Raw genomic sequence first — 19,350 nt, 5'->3', positions numbered from 1 at the left:
TGGTGTGGACACAGGGCTGAGGAGGGGTAGGGCATATGGAAAGAAAGCACAATGAGATAGATAACCCATAAAAGGTGAGAGAGAAATAAGATCTGAGTCCTGGTCAGCAGTGCAGGCGACTTCAGGAGACAGTGTCTAAGGATTACAGTGCCTGATACAGAAAGCTACAGCCAGGCACCTAGGAGAAAACCAACAAGAGCAGACTCCTGGATTTGTGCTAAATCCTCTATTCTTCTCAATATCATTTACTTTATAGATATTAGCTTTTATGAGTCCAACTACCTGAACGTATTGATGTCTCCAAAATCTAAATCTCTAACTGATTTCTTCAAGTGCCACATCTCTAGCCACCCACAGAGGCTTCTATATCAACTCTTGTCTGGGCAGTTGCAAACTATTGCATCCAGCATATTCTGTACACCAAAGCTAGGTGGAGTTATTAAACATGCCTTTAATCATCACTTGCCTTTGAAATGCCTTCAAGGATTTCTCTACCCCAATAATGCTCAGAGCGTAGTCCCTGAACCTTCCATGGTCATTGAGACACTTCAGGAGCGTCTGTGAAGTCAAAACTATTTTTGTAGTAATACTAAGATGTCATTTGTCTACAACATTCTCATTCTTTCATGAGCGTATGTGGGATTTTCTAGAGGCCATATGACCGATAATATTACAGTAAGTAGAATACAGACGCAGACGTGAGAATCCAGATAAAACATGCTATTTTCATTCACATGTAATGAGTTCACTGCTATCATTCTCAATTGAATTAATAAGTATCTTTAAAATTTCTCCTCTTTAATTTCTAATACAATAAATATCAGTAGATAGAATCCACATGAAATCTTTAAATTGTTAAGAGGGTGAAAAGTTCCTAAGACAAAAATATGTGGGAACCACTGAACCATCAAACACAGATCAAATCCTAAGCCTGACATGCCAGACCTTCTTGTATAGACGATACTGTATGTTTCCAACCTTACCACCACTACATTCTGAGTCAAATCCTCTGTCCCCAGCACTCTAGTCTGCTCATTGTGCCTGCAACGTCATATATACTTCCACCTTTCTCTTTTGCTCACACCTTTCCCTCTACCCACAACATTTCCTACCAGCCTATCCAGGCCTAGTTCAAGCTCCCCTCTGAAACCCCTTCAATTCTACCATTCACAGAGCAAATGGGACTGGAATTCTATCTTGAATTAATGTCTTAATATTTTTCTTGCTTCTCCAACCAGACATTAAACCTCTGAAGGCAAGGAATTCTTCATAACTTTAAACAATGACTTACATATAATGTCTAATCAATAAATGGTACTGTTTAATTCATACAAAATTGCTATGTCTCAGTTTAAAAGCGGGACTTTGATTCATCCAGACTCACAGGCTGAGTCACTTGGTTTGGCTGCTGAGTTTCTCTGGTCACCTCAACAGAAAACATGCTGACTCACTGAGCATGCCCCCTGCATTCTTCACCCCTGCTCTGGGAGGCAGTCCCACAGGCTCATCATGCCAACTGGTGTTGCCTTCTGAGCCTTATTACCATGGGCCCACCCACCTGATTCTTCACCAACTCTGAAATGGTCCTGTGGCCTCCAAACAACATTCACCCCTTGGTTTCTCACTAACAGACCTTGTTTTGGAAATCACTCCAAATAAAATTATTGCTTATGTTTCTGATTAAAAACATGTGGATTAAAGAACAGAAAACCAAGAAAGGATCAGACTGGAAGAAGGATGGGAGAGTGAACAAGGACTGCAGAGTTCTTATAATCATTTTCTGACTTTTAAAAAACACTTCAATGCAGACACCTGTTATCCTCTTATATTTTCATATTTAAAACATATGACTATATGTAATGTCACTCTTCATTTTTCTCTAGACAGAATATATTATCTTACTATATCCTTCACTAATATTTTCTGCCATATTTCAGTTATTCTGATTCTTCTCAAGCACAATGCCCATTTTAAAAGTAGTAGTCCTTTTGAATTTCTACGATTTCCAGAAATATTTCTGTTAAGATCTTGATTTTACATCCTTATTAAAATACCTAGTGTCTGGCAATGTGATACTATCTCTAATTCAATACAATTAAAATTATTCTAGCTTTCCACACTGCATTTCAGATTAGTTAGCAGTTTAAAAACCCTTACCTATTCCTGAAGCTGGTGTAAAGGAGTAGATCCTATTAACAGTAGCAAAATCCAGGGATTGAAAATATCTGAAAGAGGGCTGTCCTGTCTCCCAGATGAAAATATCAATTGAATTCTGATTTCCTACAATAATGGAATAAAAGTCAAATCTGAAGGCAAAAGTTACAGGAAAAAAATGACAAAATTACACAGTAAAAAAAATAATAAAAATATCAAATTTAATTTAAAAAACAAATTTAGTGGATATTCCTCCAAATTAGTTTAGTTAAACAAAAATACGGCCTACTAGGAAACACTTCAAAAGTCTTTTTACATTTACCACATGAAGTACATTAATGGCTGGCCACTGATTAATCAGGATCTGATATAAAAGAAAGAACAGTGACACATTTTCTGTTTTTTAGGAATGTTGAAATTTTACCCATGAAAGTTCCACTAAGCAGAAGAGAGCATATTTATATTCAGAGAATGTTTTCAAATAGTCTAATCAAAAGTTGCTGAGCACTAATTATTACTGCTATAAATTACCCATGGCTCCTCAAGGATAGTCACATAAAATGTCACTGCACTTTGGATATAAGATCTTCAGATATCTTTTCATAGATCTTTTCACTTTACATGCCCATCCCCAATTTTATTTTAATATAACTTTAAAGCAGTAGCTCATAATCTACAGATTATACACATATCACTTAAAATGTGGTCTTTTTTTTTCCAAAATCCACTTGCAGCTGACAGTCAATACACTATCCATCAAGAAATGGATTAGCAAAAAATTATTCCAAGAGCTACATATTTTCATAAAGAACATATTACATGAATGCTAGATAATTTTGACAACTATGTATGCATTACAAACACTATTATCTTCTCACCTAGAAAGACAGTTTTGGCAAAAATTAAATAAATATCATCGCCTGAAGTCAAGGCCTCAACTTGTGTTGTCCCATTGATTGGCACTTCTTGAAAGTTAATAAACTCACTGCCAGACCATCTGAATAAAAGGGAATTTGGCCTGGCATTAATCTGGGAAATGGCTAAGAACACAGAGCCTCCTCTGGTGAACAAGGCTATGCTCTGCACACCTCGGACAGGGAGTGTCTGATGTAACATGAAGCTTCCTCCGCTCCATCTGAAGACCTGTGGGAAATGTTCAAATACAAAACCCTTCGTGACTAGGAATTTAGCATTTGTGTGAATTTAAGCAATATCATATATTCAGTCTCCTAGCCCCCCCTTTATTACTAGGAGGATACTTTCATAAAAGAGAAAATATCAGAACTGATGCTCTCTCACTGCTCTTTTTATCTGTGTGTGTGTGTGTGTGTGTGTATAAGCACACACAGAGAAGTAAGTAAAAAAGAAGTTACGTGAAAATAAATCAATCTCAAATATACATCTGGGTAAGGGTTGGTCACAGCAAGAGAAAGGGGAAGCCAAAACTAGGAGAAAAGTCATTTAAGTATGAAAAATTCAGATCTGGATAAGAAATTTTCTGATCTCTAATATCATTCCTTACCCACTGTTTAAGCAATAGATATAAAAAGAAACACCAAAACTCTTTAGTCCTGAAGGTGGCAATGTACACAAGGTTTTAAGGTGAGCGCTCATATATTTAAAATTAAAAGAAAATCCTGAATCCACCTGGTTTCTTACACAATCTGGTCAATTGCACAAAGAATTATATTTATTCAGTCAACAATTGGGAACCTATGTGGGCCTGGCATTATGCTAAGAGTTACGGACAGAGTGGCCTCTCCCCTTATAGATCTTATTAACTGATAGGAAAAGGCCAATGATAAATACATCAATGATTAAATAAATGTATGATTATTCAGTTGAGACAAATGCTGAAGATAACAATTGAGATATGATAAAGAATTATGGGTGTTACTAGGGAAATAAAGTTACAAAGAATGACATGACACAGTTTCTAAGGCAGAAAATGTTTGTCATAAGCTGAATGAAGACTGGTCCAACTAGAAGGAAGTTGACCGTCCTGAGGGAATGGAGACAGTAAGAATGGAGAGGTAAGATCATGAGGTATCTTTTGTTAGGATGACTATATAATGTATAATGGGGATCCTTTACAGAGCAAAAGGGACAACACTGACAATTACCTCAGGACAACAGACATAATCCAGTCCTGTGCTGGGTAGATAAATAACTAAGGTTATGCTACTTTTAGTCCATGTTAAATAACTTAGAATGTATTCTATGTATAATTGGAAATCATTGAATCATTTTAAAATGAGGAAAAATGTGAAATAATTAATATTTTTAAAAGACTACTCCAGCTCCTGGATGGAGAATGGATGTGAGGAGTCAGGGAAGAAGTTCAGAGACCAGCTAGGCAGCAACTCCAACAGTGTGGGTGAGAAATGATGGAAGCTGGACTAGGGAGAGAGAAAGAGAGGTGGAAAGAAATCTCTGTCTTCAAAACATTACTGGGAGATATAATCAAAAAGAGTAATAAATTAGATGTGAATGAATAAAAATGAATAATCAAGGGAGATGTGTGTGCGCATTTTGTTTTGTGCAATTGCATTTATGAGGCTGCCATTTCCTGAGATGAAAGCAAGCACTGCAACAAGTTTCAGAGAGAAAATCAAAGTTCAGTTTGGGATATGTTAAATTTTAGATACTTAAAACATAGGTATGTGGAGATGCCAATAGGAAGTTAGATATGTAAGTATAGAAATTAGAGAAAAGGCTACCAAGAAAAGTGGAAGACAGCCTACAGCTGATACCTAAAGACAGAGGATTGATAGAAGTACCTAGAGTGAGTGAAAGAAATTTGAACTAAAACTAAACCTGGACAACTCCAAGACATCTGAGTTCAGAAAAGGGAAGAGGAAGTAGCAGTGGAGACTGGGAAGGGTGGCACAGAGACAGGAGGAGAACGTGTGGTATCATAGAAATGAAGAGGAGAAGTGGCTGAAATTTGAGGATGAGGTGACTGTCACATGCTCACAGGAAGCAGCCTAAGACAAAGACAGAAAAACATCCAGTGAATTTGCGACCCAGTTGTCATCAGTGACCACGAGGTAAGACAAAGCAGGTAGACAATTCCTTCAAGGTTTCTTACCACAGAGGGGAGGAAAGGAAGAAAACAAAGTAGAAGGGGGTGAAATGAGGACAGAAATTCCTTTTGAAGCTTGGAGATGTGCATTTATGCGGACTAGTATAATCCAATAGAGATGCTAGTGATGTCACACACAGAGGGAGTAACCAAACCTTTTGATGGCCAGAGGAGCCTGGCTTCTATAGAAGGAAAGCTTCCTCCGTGACAGGATGGAGGAATAAAACTATGCTGCAAGGAGGTTTCTGAATTTGGTCTTGGCAAGATGACTAAGCTCCTTCCAGAAAGCAGTTTAGTCATCAAAGTCGTTAGCAAAAATGAGGAGATGAGAAGCAGCTACAGGAGTCTGAGCAGTGAGAAAATTATCAAACAAGCATTATTAGGATTATGAGATGTCGTTTACTTGAGAAATGTGGAATTTCTGGCGTGATGTTAAGTGCCCATCTGGCAATGTTAATCATGAAGTTTTAGTTATACCATCTGTCTAGTTATGTGATTTTTCTCCGTAACATTTTTCAATGCCATTAAATTCTAATTAAATGTTCATGCTTATTACTACACTTGCTCTAGCTCTTGAAAACAATATTTACAATTCTATTGTTTAAAAATTAACTGTGACTAATTAACATCTACACTCTACTTTGCTACTTTACCACAGCCAAATTATGGGTTTTTTTTTTTTATACTAAACTTACAGACTACATCTTTGATGAGTTTCAAATATAGCATTTTTTTTAATTCACTTTAAAACAATCAAACCTGAGTTAACTCAGAATCATCTCTTTGACTTGCGACAATTAAATAATCTTGATTGTCTGAACTAAAATATTTTACTTGAGAAGTTTCCGAAATAATGACTGTTTGTACCTGCAAGGAAGACAAAACCATGGGAATAAATATTTAAAGGAGAATTTTACTAGGAAAGGTTGTGAATACAGTAATAGTATGAGTTAGTATTTAAAGTTCAAAACTTGAAAAATCATTCTGAGCACTAGGTATGCATACGTAGGTATCATTTCAAGACAAACAAAAATATCCCTGAATTAAGACACTCTGTTAAAATGTGTATCAACTTGCAAAAAAAAAAAAACCTTTCACATTAATATAGAACATATATTATCTTCCATTTAGATCAGTCTTACAAATCTGATTTTTCCTTTAAATAAAGCAACCTACAAAAAATGAAGATATTTTTTACCAAGAATAATTTGAATCCAGATGTGAATGTATAGACACTGTTAACAGAAAGCTTTTTGTCACTTCTTTCTTCATGAGTAATCACAAAGTAAGGGGAAAGACCAATATTAAAGGCCTCACAAGTTTTAGGATTTTCTATATTTAAATCCTAGGAAATAAGAAATAACAGTAATTCAAGAGACATCCAAAATTCACATGTACATTTTATTTTATGTACTATAAAATGACTGATGTTTACCTCAAGTGGAATAAAAATCCCTTGCCATCGATAAATAGTAGAAGACAATTTTCTTAACATTACACCATATATTGAATCTTCCAAAGTAAAGAAACACCAACCAGAAGCCGATGCCTCCAAAAAACTCTGAACTATGGAAAACACAGCATCCATTCCCCCTGAAATACGTAAATCATGATTTGTTAATGTACAAAACCTTCAAAACTTTATCTATGCCAAGTTTACTGCTTAAACAGCAAGACCAGTGAGTTTGTTACCAGAAATAAAGATCCTTCTATGATGTGTGTTTGTCTGTTAGACAGAGAAAATATAAGCTAGAGAACTTAGAAATAACTAAAAGTAACAATTTTTTTTTTTAACAACTGTTAAAACTCTACTCTAAACCCATGTAGATTTTTCCAAAGTGTATTTAAAATACTAAATGTGGGATGCCTGGGTGGCTCAGTGAGTTAAGCCTCTGCCTTTAGCTCAGGTCATGATCCCAGGGTCCTGGGATTGAGTCCAGTATTGGGCTCCTTGCTCAGCAGGGAGCTTGCTTCTCCCTCTCCCTCCCCCTGCTCATTTCTCTCTCTCTTCTCTCTTACTGACAAATAAATAAAATCTTTTAAAAAATAAATAATAAATAAAATAAGTAAAATAAAATACTAAATGTATATTTTAAAGGGAAATATGCTCAAAATGATTTTTATTAACTTTCATAAAGATGATGAAAATATAATTGAGAAATGTTTAAAATAATATACAGTTTTATAGAAACATGCTAAATGTTGGGTTTTAAAAACTTACACTATTAATTTGAAACTATGCCCATCCAATGATTGCTCACTTTACAGGTTATATATTTAAGAATGCCAAAGCAGACTCACCTGTTTTAAATGGCTGTAAGTTTTTAATCAACATGCTATCACAGGTACATGTCCTAAAATTTTGTACTACATTTAAACAGAGAAAAACAAAACATCCCTATCCCATGAAGAGTAATTTTTAAAAAGCTCTATGTTTTATGATAGCAGTTTCCCAAAGAAAGTTCTTTTAAAACTTCAGCTAATGGTGTGAACAGCAAGAACAAATGTCAAGGTTGAAATCTAGGCCCCTTATAAATTACTGATCATTTTCAGATTACCAGTTCAAGCAATCATGTCAATGCCTCATATGTAGTACCCACTAGCGATTTCCTTTCCTAGAAAACCAGTATTTTTCATTCCTATTTTGTCATCTTTTAAAGGTACACCGCAGTTTTTGCATTGAGTCTGAAGGTCTGACATTAAGGCCTGACCATCTGGCCAAATGCTTCCCTACCATAATTCAGGAAGATGGTGAATGAAAAATAAACAATGTTGACATTTAAGAATCTCCAACATATACTCTCACAAGTACTTCCAAAAATGCATGCAGATCCCAAACAATAATGAGATAATTCTGAAGTAGAAATCATAATCTTTCTTTTTTGGATTCCACCTCCTGCCTTTTAGACAATCATACCGCTATTAACTATCCCTTTCTGTTCTAAATATTCGATCTCTCTCTACTTACTAGGTCTTTTCCATCAACATGTAAATATGCTTAGGTCTCTCCCAACTAAACAAATGAACAAAGAAACCCCCTTGAATCCTACACCACATCACCACCTTTGCTCGGTCCTACATTCTCAGTCAAAACTCCTGAAAAGTTGCATACATTGGAGGGCTCCATTCCCTTACCTCCACTCAAAATGTTACTCAGTTCCTATCCCTCTATACAAACAGCTCTTGCTATTTTATTCCTTCTCTATTGCTAACTACAAGGGATATATTTTTGGTTCTCATCTTACTGAGGGCTTCTACACCAGCAACTGACACAGTTACCACTCCTTCCTTTTTCAAACACTCCTGTGCGGCTGCCTGCAATCCTATATCCCCCCCAGGTTTCTCACCAGGTCTACTCCATCTTCTTTGCTACATCCTCCTCCTCTGTTTAGTAACTCAGTTTGAGCCTACTCAGCCCAGTCTGGATCCTCTTCCCTTCTCTACCTACAGTCCCTCTTTCCAGGTTTTTACACCAATTTCCATGACTTTAAATACAATATACATGCTGAAGATTTCCAAATCTCTGCAACAGAGACTTTCCTTTGAGTCTGGAGAAACGTCTTCTCAAAAGTATCTCAAATTCAAAATGTGTTAAATCACACACATTTTACTCTCCCTCACCAAAGTAATACCTAGTTCTCATTCAGTACTCCCTTTCTTATTGAAGAGCATGACTCTCCATCTAACCATAGAAGCTAGAAATCTAGGAATCATCTCTGGTATATCCTTCATACCCAATCGATAGATGCTAGTCCTCGCCAGCATGTGGGCTGACCTTTTGTTTGCCTCCCTTTATCCTCTCTTTTCTTCTGTGCCAATTCATTCTTTGAATGGTACCAAGAATGGTATCTCTGAAATACAAATGTGATCCCACCACCCCACAAATATACATGGCAACCCTCCTGCTGGCCTAAATCACATTAACCCTAGAATAAAGACTAATGTGCATAACATATTCTTCAAGCTCTCGAACTATCGGGTCTTACCTAGCTCTCCAACCTCAACACTTCCCCTTATTTCTAACCCCAATGTCCACTTGGCGGTTCTTCACTTATACGCTCTTTCATGCCTCTAGACTTGTGTGCCTGAATAGCTTCTCACTTTCCCTCCAGTGACCCTCCAACTCAGGTCTTTGTAGAATCAATCTCTATACATCATGCAGTCCTAGTTCAAACACTGATACTCCTGGGAAGCATTCCCTTATGTTCTCACAACACTTAGAATTACTCCTTTAAAACATTTATTCTAATTTTAAACTACACACTGGTTTTAACTTATTTGGTTTATTTCTGTCTCCTCCTATATTCTAAACACTCTAAGTTCAATATCATGCCTGGCACATGATAGGCTCTTAATAAAATATTTGTGGCTGTGATAAAAGAATTAGATATCTGTTCTCCATTTTCAACAGATCCATAAGATACATGGGGTGGGGGGGGATATACATCTGATACATGCAATCTTTCTTGGTTACAGAATTTTGTTCTTACAAGAAACCAAACGTACTCATGCCAAAGGCTGTTTCAGATATTGTCTCCCATTCCACACTCACAGCTAAATCAATGCCATTAGTGCGTGACACGTTTAAATACACAGTCCTGTTGGCTTCTTCAATGTCTATAGAGGTGGCTCTAAAAAAAATGGATTGCAGAAAGCAGAAAAAGAATATAATTTCTACATATTAAATATAAATATCACATTGCTAGCATATATTTAATATACTTCTAAATATATAAGCCGAGGTGAGATCCATCCACAAACATCACATGACTGGAAAATTAGACTCTACAGCTCAAAATATTCATTTATGAGGATTAAAAAAGCACTACAATCTGATACTATGATCTTAAGAAAATACTTAGAGTCAGTAACAACATACTATATATTCTAAAAAATAAATAAACCTTTGTCACTCCTAAGTTTCTTCTCATATAAACTAAAAACATACCACAAGGAAAAAAATGAATCCAGAAATTCTTAGCTTATTACTAAAATTAGATCTGCTGGAGTCTTTCTAAGAAATAAAAAAACAAATATGTGGTCGCTTCCAGAGGAATTTTCAAACTACAACCATGTTAATATATGCTTGAAGAGTCATTCATTTGGTTTAAACAGCTAAATATTTTTTTTATTCTTATGTTAATCCCCATACATTACATCATTAGTTTTAGATGAAGTGTTCCATGATTCATTGTTTGTGCATAACACCCAGTGCTCCATGCAGAATGTGCCCTCCAAAATACCCACCACCAGGCTAACCCATCCTCCCACCCCCCTCCCCTCTAGAACCCGGTTTGTTTTTCAGAGTCCATTAAACAGCTAAATATTTTTATATTATTTCCTGCTTTTTACTATTATTGAAAATACAAAATTGTGCAAGCCTTTACCTGAAAGTGTGAATTCTGAAGAAATAAGAATTCTAATAATACCATTATACAGGACATGATTAGGTTTTTAATGCTCCTTGTTACAGGAGGGCATAACGCCTCTCGGATCTATCTGCCAGAGCTCATTTTAAAAGTCCTCTTTAAAATAGTCAGAGATCAATTTCCCTCTCCATTTTCTTTACATCAAAAGATATTTCCTACCTAGCTTCAGAAGTGACAATTTCCTTATGAATAAACTGTACCTATTTGCAACTGCAGAGATACTGAATAACCCCAGAGGGGCCTGATTTTGCAAAACTGTTATCAGGGTTTGAACATGTGCCCCAAGTCTAGCACCTCCAGTCGGATTAAACAAGGTACAAACAAAATGCTCATCCATCTCTGGTTCGGTGTCCAATATGGTGGAAATGCGTAGGGCCTGAAAACAAAATCAAAAGATAAAGTTACTAGACTACAGTATTTCTGCAACATACATACAAAGAGATCTGCTAAACCTTTTTTGACAACAAAATAATATGTTTGGAAAACATCACTTCTTTTTTATTTTAATACTGATCCCCATAATATGTAATAGTTACAACTGTTTCAAGTTACCACTTTCAAGATTTTCAACACTGTGATATATTGCACTAAGTGTTTAAAAATAAATTTTATGACATTTAAAAATAACATTAAGATTAAAAAAACAAATTTAGGTCTTGATTTTTGTTAACTCTTAATCCTGCCCTAGCTACATAACTGCATTAATCTCATTCTGGTATAGGATTCACTGTAAAAAAGCAGTTATAGCCATAGTAAGTACAAATTAGAAACAACTCACATGTTTATTGACAGAAAAATGGATAAACAAATAGTGGTCTATTCAATGCAGTGCTACTCAGCAATAAAGAAGAGCCAACTACTGATGTGTGCAACCAAACAGATCTCAAAAATTATGGTGACCAAAAAAATCCAGACACAAAAGAGTACACACTATATGATTTTATTTATATGAAGTTCAAGAATCAGCAAAATGAGTCTTCAATGACAGAAACCAGAAAGTAGTTTCCTCTGGCGAGGGCAAGAAACAATAAGGAAACTTCTGCGAGAGGTAATGCTCAATATACTAATCTGAGTGGTGTGGTCACATCAGTGTATATTTATTTTTAAGGTCACTGACCCATGCATTTGAGATTTTTGGACTTTACTATTTATATCTAAAAATAAAAACATGGGGGAAAAGACTGTTATGTAGATGAAAGAAAAATCTATTTAATCTAATTTGCTCTAACATTTAATTTGTCTAATGAACAGAAAGATCTTTAAACACACTGTGAAAAAAGTCTTTTAAGAAAAAAAGCATAATATAATAAAAATTAAAATATACAAAAAATTAAATAAATAAAATTTAAAACATTTTTAAAAAGAAGAAAAAGCCTGAGAATGTAAAGCAATGGAAAATTCATCAAATACTTTATTTTTTTTAAAGATTTATTTATTTGACAGAGAGATAGAGAGAGCACAAGTAGGCAGAGTGGCAGGCAGAGGGAGAGGGAGAAGCAGGCCCCCCGCTGAGCAGGGAGCCTGACGTGGGACTCAATCCCAGGACCCTGGAATCACGACCTGAGCCGAAGGCAGATGCTTAACCAACTGAGCCACCCAGGCACCCCCATCAAATACTTTAAATTTGAATTCTTTTATATCTATATCAAGATGTAAATATTCTTAAATCAAAGGTTCAAATTTCGTAAAACATGAAAAAATTGGACATGAAAATAAATATGAATTCAGAATGTGTTGAAGTGTATACAAACTGATCACAAAGAAGGTTAATTACTGGGTAGACTGTTTTTAGATGAAATAATTTTAAATATATTACTTTACAATTATTATACTTTATATGTCAGGCTTGAAAAATATCTTAAGCTAATGCAATTAGCTATTTTAAACTTCAACTGTGTTTTAAAAAATAAGATTTAGTTGCAGGAACAGAAAATTATCAATATACAAAAAAAGGAGCTTCAGAAGGTAAACTTCTGTAAGTATAAATCACTTATAATTAACCCTAAATCCAGCATTTTTTCCCAATAAGCTATTCCTATTCACCTAGGATACTTGCCTCTCACATAAGCAGGCTAAAGTAAGCAATTATATTTTGTTAACTGAAAATGTGGCCAAAAGAATGACTGGCTAGGGTGGTGACTACATTAAATGGCTCAGAGTTTCCTTTAGTTTCTGTTTTAAGAATAATATAAAGTGAAGTATGCTACCTAAATAGTTAACATTTAGGACAGCACTATGTACATTTTCCTTATTATTTGCAGATTCCACTACCTTACTAACAGCAAATTTCCCTAGCAGCGCTCTATGCAGACTATATAGCACTGTTAACACTTTCACACAGTAATCTAATCATCCTGTCATCTAAGCTGGGAGTACGTATTTTTTTCTTTCTAGGACCTAGGGTGCTCTTCTAAGAAAAAATTATTCATAAACATTTTTCATTCTCATTAAAGCCTCATACTATACCTTGAAGCGAACACCTTCTTCTAAAACAATGTAGCCTTTGGAAGGGGTCAGATCTTTAGACTCCACTGAGGAATTTACTTCTGTCACAATGAACTGAACTGTCACAGTTCCAAACAGTCCTTGTGCAGGCTCCCGAACAATGTACAATACTGCAACACTCTCCTGGACATAGAGAGCTGTTGGTTCTCTCAGGAAAAAGTGCTCACTGTTGTTAAATGATAAGATTCCTGGGCCATCATCATTAGCAAGGATAGTAATTAAGGCTGGTGAAATAAAAATTTTAAGCAATAAATGAAAATAGAGTGGGTTATAAGTTAAAAGTAGATGTTTCATTATAAACTAGGCCAACTCTTCTCTAGACCACCTTCAAAACAAGGGAAATTCTAAAAGGCATTTAATAAAATTCTGTATTTATTCATGATATAAAAATAACCAGTCATCTTGGAATAAAAGGCAGCTTGCTCCTCCACCTCAGAAGCCAGTAACAAATACCTAACTCAATGTTGAAACATCAGAAGGGTCACCACTAATAACAGAAACAAGACAATAATGCCTGCTGTAATTACTGCTACTATTCAGCATTGTCCTGGAGCTATGAACCAGGTAACAGATACAAGAGCAATGAAAACAAAGAGTCCGAAATAACACTATTTTCTAGACAACATGACTGTCTTCTTAGAAAACCAGGAGAAAAAAATTATTAAACTATTTTAAGAGTTCAAAATATAAGCTCTTACTCAACAGATGATCTTGATTGCTAACATATACAAAGATTTACATATAAGAATATTTACTGAAACTTTATGGAAGTTTGGAAATAGTCTGAAGGCTGATTAATGGGGCATAGTTTAAAGTTAAAACCCACTGTCAAAGCACATACTCTTTGAATTTGAAACAACGGCCGCAGACTCAAGAAAGATTCTAAAGACTTAGAAATATCAATTTGTTTCATTAATATGGCAATAAAAATGAAAACTAGTTTTTGGGTTATTCAAGGTTGTTTCATTTTTTTTAACTATAAACTACAATGTTTTTTACTATTACAGATTTTTTTCACATAAAGGCCAATAATTTAGGAATACAAAGGTTAATTAGATTAAGGGAATCCTGAAGAACTATCAGCCACTAGCTAAAATAAGAGGTTGAAGAGTCAGTCAACCCCTGGTCTTCTTAAATCCACCTGATTTATGTATCACCACAGGAACTAAATTAAGTAACTTTTAAAGAGCCCTTCCAATCCTGTAGTTTTGGATTTCCATGAAGTCTCCTCTCTTTTTTAACCTTCTCTAAGCAGTCAGTATGATATTTAACAAGCAGTAAACTAGGATGAGTTTTCATAACAAGGTCCAACTGTTCCAACCAAAGAATTATGGCTCTCATAATATCTCAGGTATCAATATACTTCAACTCTATGTGGAAATACTATAGCAATGAGATGACATTAAAGTCTTGTCAATCCCTCTATTGTTAAATAGGAAACCAGAGCAGAAATCAAATTCCAAATGAAAGACATTCATTTAAAAATTAAATAAAACCTATAATAGCTGCAGAAATGATTTAATATTATCCTTTCTACCAACCTACTTTTTTGTTTTATACACACACACACACACACAAAACCACAGACTAGAAGCACTGTTATGCTGACACAGGAATTCCAAAATGTCTAGCTTAAAATATTTTTAATTCTAAGCACAGAAAGCCATCAAGACTCTCTAATCCCTTTACATCTGCCTCCATATCAGGAAAACTGCATGAGTGAGAGTGAACTGCATAAGAAATTATCAAATACCTGTTGTTTTTTCTCCCAGCTCGAGTCCAGGAGAAGGATTTGTTAAAATCAGCTGAAATGTTTCATCTCCTTCTGAAATGTCATCATCAAGAATCATGATGTCAATATTTTTATATCTTTCTCCATCAACAAAATGAAGAATCTGGTCAAGAAAGTAAAAGTAGACAGTATTATATTTAAATACACTGTTGAGTTTTTATAGAATATTTGGCAAGAAATACAATATGACTGGCAATGTGAAATTAAGCTATTTTAATAAAAATAAGGGATTTTCCCCTTATTTTTGATCTCTTTTTATTTAAATTGACAACATTAAGTTTAAAAAGTAAAATCTGTGGAGAAGAGAAGAAAGTAAACATTTGACTAAGGAATAAAAGGCATCAAGAGACAAAAAGCATTTGAAAACACTAATGATGTTTCAGTAAATTAAAACAAAGAAATAAAAGACTTAAAATTTTCAAGAAGCACAAGAAACACTCTGGAACACTCTGATATAAATATAATGACAAAAATTCTTTGACACAATAACTTGTGTTCTCCATTATCAAGTATTGCAATAAGGTAGTGAATAAAATAGTATCAAATATTAAAACAAAATGATGAATGAAATAAAATATAGAATAATCTTTAGAACTAAAAATTCAATTTACATATTTTACTAAAATAGTGAAGGAAGCTATTCCACAATGTAGAAGTCTTCTGCCCTAATTTATTATGGAATATATAATAGTTTATTACTTTAAGATTAATTTATTTATACAAGACCCAAATCACTATAATTCTCAAGGATTTCACCATTGGGGTGAAGCTGTAATCCAGCCCCAGCTGTGCTTCCAAATTCTGGGCATACACAAACAAGAAAACGCGGCCAAGAGTCCCTTTGCTCCTCTGGGCTACCAATGTTAAACTTCCTTCGGTTTCATTGACTTTGAACCTAAAATAAACAGAATACATTAGTCTTTTCCTTATAAGCTTTCATGCAGTAGATAAAGAATCTGAAACTCAGAAAAGGACTCTCACACAGCCTTGGTCTTACATGCTATGTTGCCATTCAATTATGCCTCGAGCACCATCATTGGCATCAATAATAATTTGTGCAGTCAAGCCCTCCAAATCTGAAAAAAACACAGAAGTATATTTTTAAATTAAAAAAAATGATTAAGAAGAGAATTACTTGACATAGAGATTACATAATTTCTAATATAGAGATATTGTCAACATTACTCAAAAGATGCTTAAGAAAGTAAAGATATAAATGTTTATGATACTTGATTAAGGAAATTTTTTGCTAACAAGAGTACTGACTTATAGAAATCTAATGAACTGAGAACAGTATAAAATAAGCACCTGAGATTATGGCTTTACTTCTATAATTTTAATAGAAAAAGGAAAGGAAAACAGAGACCACTGGAAGGAGTAGAAAGAGCAAGAAAGAGAAAGAAATGGGAAGAGACAAGCAGAAAGTGCTGCAGAGAAAAATACAGGTGTAAGAAGGAGATGCAGGGAGAGACAGGGATACAAGTTGAGACAGGAGGGAAAGATGGGGAAAAGGTTAAGGGGGACAGAGCTTGAGACTGAAGTAAATTTCTCTTAACCCTTTTTATCTTGTACTCTGTCTACCAAGTTCAGTATGTTACCAACATTCATTATTCAGTCTTGAAATATTAACCAACCCTGTTCCTGTTTAGTTTAATATTTTTGTCCTTTCCCTTTTAAAATCCAGACGCTCTACCTTACTCTTAGGATACTTATGGCAGCTGCCTAGGCAGGGAAAGGATAGGGAGAGTGTAATTCTCTGAGTGAAGTCAGCATTGTCAAAAAAAAAAAAAGAATACAAAATCAAAATCTTTGCCCATCAGACTAGAGGCTACAAAGCACAAGCCCAGCTCCAGCATCTCCTAGCTGTGTGACTCTGGGCATGTAATTAAGCTTCTCGAAGCCTCAGCTCCCTCATCTGTAAAATGCGAAAGTGGAAGGAATGATGGTACTAACATATAAAGCACTTGAAACAAGGGCATTAGAAAGCACTAGACAAAAGTTAAACTATTTAAATTACCTCTAATATGAGTTTAAAGAAATATGAAGTATCTGTTAGCTTTCTTAGCATAAATATCTTATAATAAATGCCTGATATCAACAGCCTAGTCCCAGGAGTCATATATTTCTTTTGCAAAAAAACGGAAACTTTTCAAATAATAATATGTTAAAAACTGATTATTCCCTTCCATTATTTTCAAAGTTGTCCAACTGAGCCTCAAAAGTGAATGAGGAACCCCTACTCCTTAGCTCACTCCTCTTGGCCATGCTTCTCCTCCCTTAACCCAGACTAATTTCCCGCCCTGTCCAGACCACCTTCGAACCAAGGTATGGGGAAGAGGCTACCACAGTGCTATTCATCACCACCACTTCCTGGGCTATCATACCTACAAATTTCACATAAAATCCCCAATATTAAATATCTAAACTGCAAAAAGAGTTTGCGTTTTAAAATAAGAATACATCTTTTTAATCTACATAAATTTATACTGAGGTTCAAGTTTTACCTTTCAGTCTGTAATGAATTAACTGAGTCTTTTCTAAAGCATGAAAAGAAAGAGGTAAAAGGTCAAAAAAGAAGCAGAGAACACAACAAACAAAAGTTCTGCTTAACCTAAAGGAAAATAAAATCATCTGATAGTTTGGAGATCTAATGAAAACAGCAAATGAAACTTTAAAAGGAAAAATGCCTCCCTAAGAACTAATTCTATTTTGAAGATTACAAATTTGGTTATAAATAGTTGTAAAATTTAAAAAGCATCATACAATAAATAATTCTTAAATGTGTTTACAATCTACAATATATAAAATTGCCATAGATGATAGTGTCTAAATTAAAATAAATCTAAAAGCTCACCAAATTTTCTTCTATAGTGAGATTAACAAGTATTACAGTTATCACTTTTGATTAAAAAATAAATAACTTTACTTTGTTTGAAGTGAATAAACAAAAACAAACAAACAAATATCATACCTAGTCTAGGAGGAAATGAAGTTAAAGGAGCCATGATAAGGTCAACATAAGTTAAATTCACAAGGAAATATTCTTCTAGCTCTGGTATGTCATCCTGCAAAAATTATATCCATTAAATCTCCTGTTGTTATGCTCTCAAAGTAATGACCTCTCACAAGCAGTTTTTTAAAATTATCTGATAAATATATATGCTTAAATAGTATATAGCAAGTATAAAAATGCAAACCTAGAATAAAAAGATTTAAAATTTTAAAAATAAACATGTCTTGGCTATGATTTTTTTTTTTTTCAGATTTGACACCAAAAGCAAAAGCAACAAAAGCAAAAATAGTTTTGGAACGCCTGGGTGGCTCGGTTCGTTAAGCAACTGCCTTCAGCTCAGGTCATGATCCTGGAGTCCCGGGATTGAGTCCCGCATCAGGCTTCCTGCTCAGTGGGGAGTCTGCTTCTCCCTCTGACCCTCTCCCCTCTCGTGTTCTCTCTCTATCATTCTCTCTCTCCCTCAAATAAAAAAATAAAAATCTTTAAAAAAAAAGGCAAAAATAAACAAGTGGGACTATATCAAACTAAAAAGCTTCTGCAAAGGAAAACATCAACAAAATGAAAAGGCAACCAATGGAATGGAATAAAGTATTTGCAAATGACATATCTGATAAAGCGTTAATGTCCAAAATACATAAAGAACTCATACAACTCTGCAGCAAAAAAAAAAAAAAAGAAAGAAAGCACCACAAATATTCTGATTTAAAAATGTACAATGAACTGAATAGACATTTTTCCAAGGAAGATGTATACAAGTGGCCAATACCTACATGAAAAGTCCTCAACATCACTGATCATCAGGGAAATGCAAATCAAAACCCGAATGAGACATCACCTCACACCTGTCAGAATGACTATTATCAAAAAGACAAGAGATAAGTATTGGTGAGAATGTGGAGAAAAGGGAACATTTGTGCACTGTTGGTGGGAAGGCAAACTGGTGTAGTCACTATGCAAAACAATATGGAGGCTCCTCCAAAAATTAAAAACAGAACTACCATATAATCCAGCAATCCCACACCATATTTGCGGAATTATTCACAATAGCCAAGATATGGAAACAACTTAAGTGTCCATCAATGAGTGAATAGATGAAGATGTGGTATATATAAACACAATGGAATATTATGCAGCCACATGGAAGATGGAAATCCTGCCATTTGCAACAACATGGATCAACTTAGAGGACATTATACTAAGTGAAGTAAGTCAGACAGAGAAAGACAAATACTGCATGGTATCATGCACTATCAGTGGAGTGTGAAAAAGAAAGAAAGAAAGAGAAAAAGAAAGAAAGAAAGAGAAAAAGAAAGAAAGAAAGAGAAAAAGAAAGAAAGAAAGAAAGAAAGAAAGAAAGAAAGAAAGAAAGAAA

At 34.7% G+C, this 19,350-nt stretch overlaps 1 protein-coding gene across 1 annotated transcript in view; it reads right to left on the bottom strand.

The window, feature by feature from the left end:
- The window catches only part of ADGRV1 (adhesion G protein-coupled receptor V1), a 521,249-nt gene that overhangs the window by 368,898 nt on the left and 133,001 nt on the right, over nt 1-19,350 (bottom strand). The window contains exons 39-50 of the mRNA XM_044916755.1: nt 17,937-18,030; nt 15,963-16,041; nt 15,722-15,860; nt 14,927-15,068; nt 13,135-13,397; nt 10,869-11,044; nt 9,746-9,870; nt 6,675-6,832; nt 6,438-6,584; nt 5,999-6,106; nt 3,033-3,297; nt 2,158-2,280 (exon numbers count right to left, since the gene is read on the bottom strand). Coding sequence (XP_044772690.1) covers nt 2,158-2,280; nt 3,033-3,297; nt 5,999-6,106; nt 6,438-6,584; nt 6,675-6,832; nt 9,746-9,870; nt 10,869-11,044; nt 13,135-13,397; nt 14,927-15,068; nt 15,722-15,860; nt 15,963-16,041; nt 17,937-18,030 — 1,819 coding nt within the window. The remainder of the gene's footprint in view (nt 1-2,157; nt 2,281-3,032; nt 3,298-5,998; nt 6,107-6,437; nt 6,585-6,674; nt 6,833-9,745; nt 9,871-10,868; nt 11,045-13,134; nt 13,398-14,926; nt 15,069-15,721; nt 15,861-15,962; nt 16,042-17,936; nt 18,031-19,350) is intronic.

The sequence above is a fragment of the Neomonachus schauinslandi genome, chromosome 7 (assembly GCF_002201575.2).
Source record: "Neomonachus schauinslandi chromosome 7, ASM220157v2, whole genome shotgun sequence".
In the NCBI taxonomy this organism is placed as follows: domain Eukaryota; kingdom Metazoa; phylum Chordata; class Mammalia; order Carnivora; family Phocidae; genus Neomonachus; species Neomonachus schauinslandi.
The sequence above is the reverse complement of the archived record's forward strand: the minus strand, read 5'-3'. Positions and strand labels throughout refer to the sequence as shown.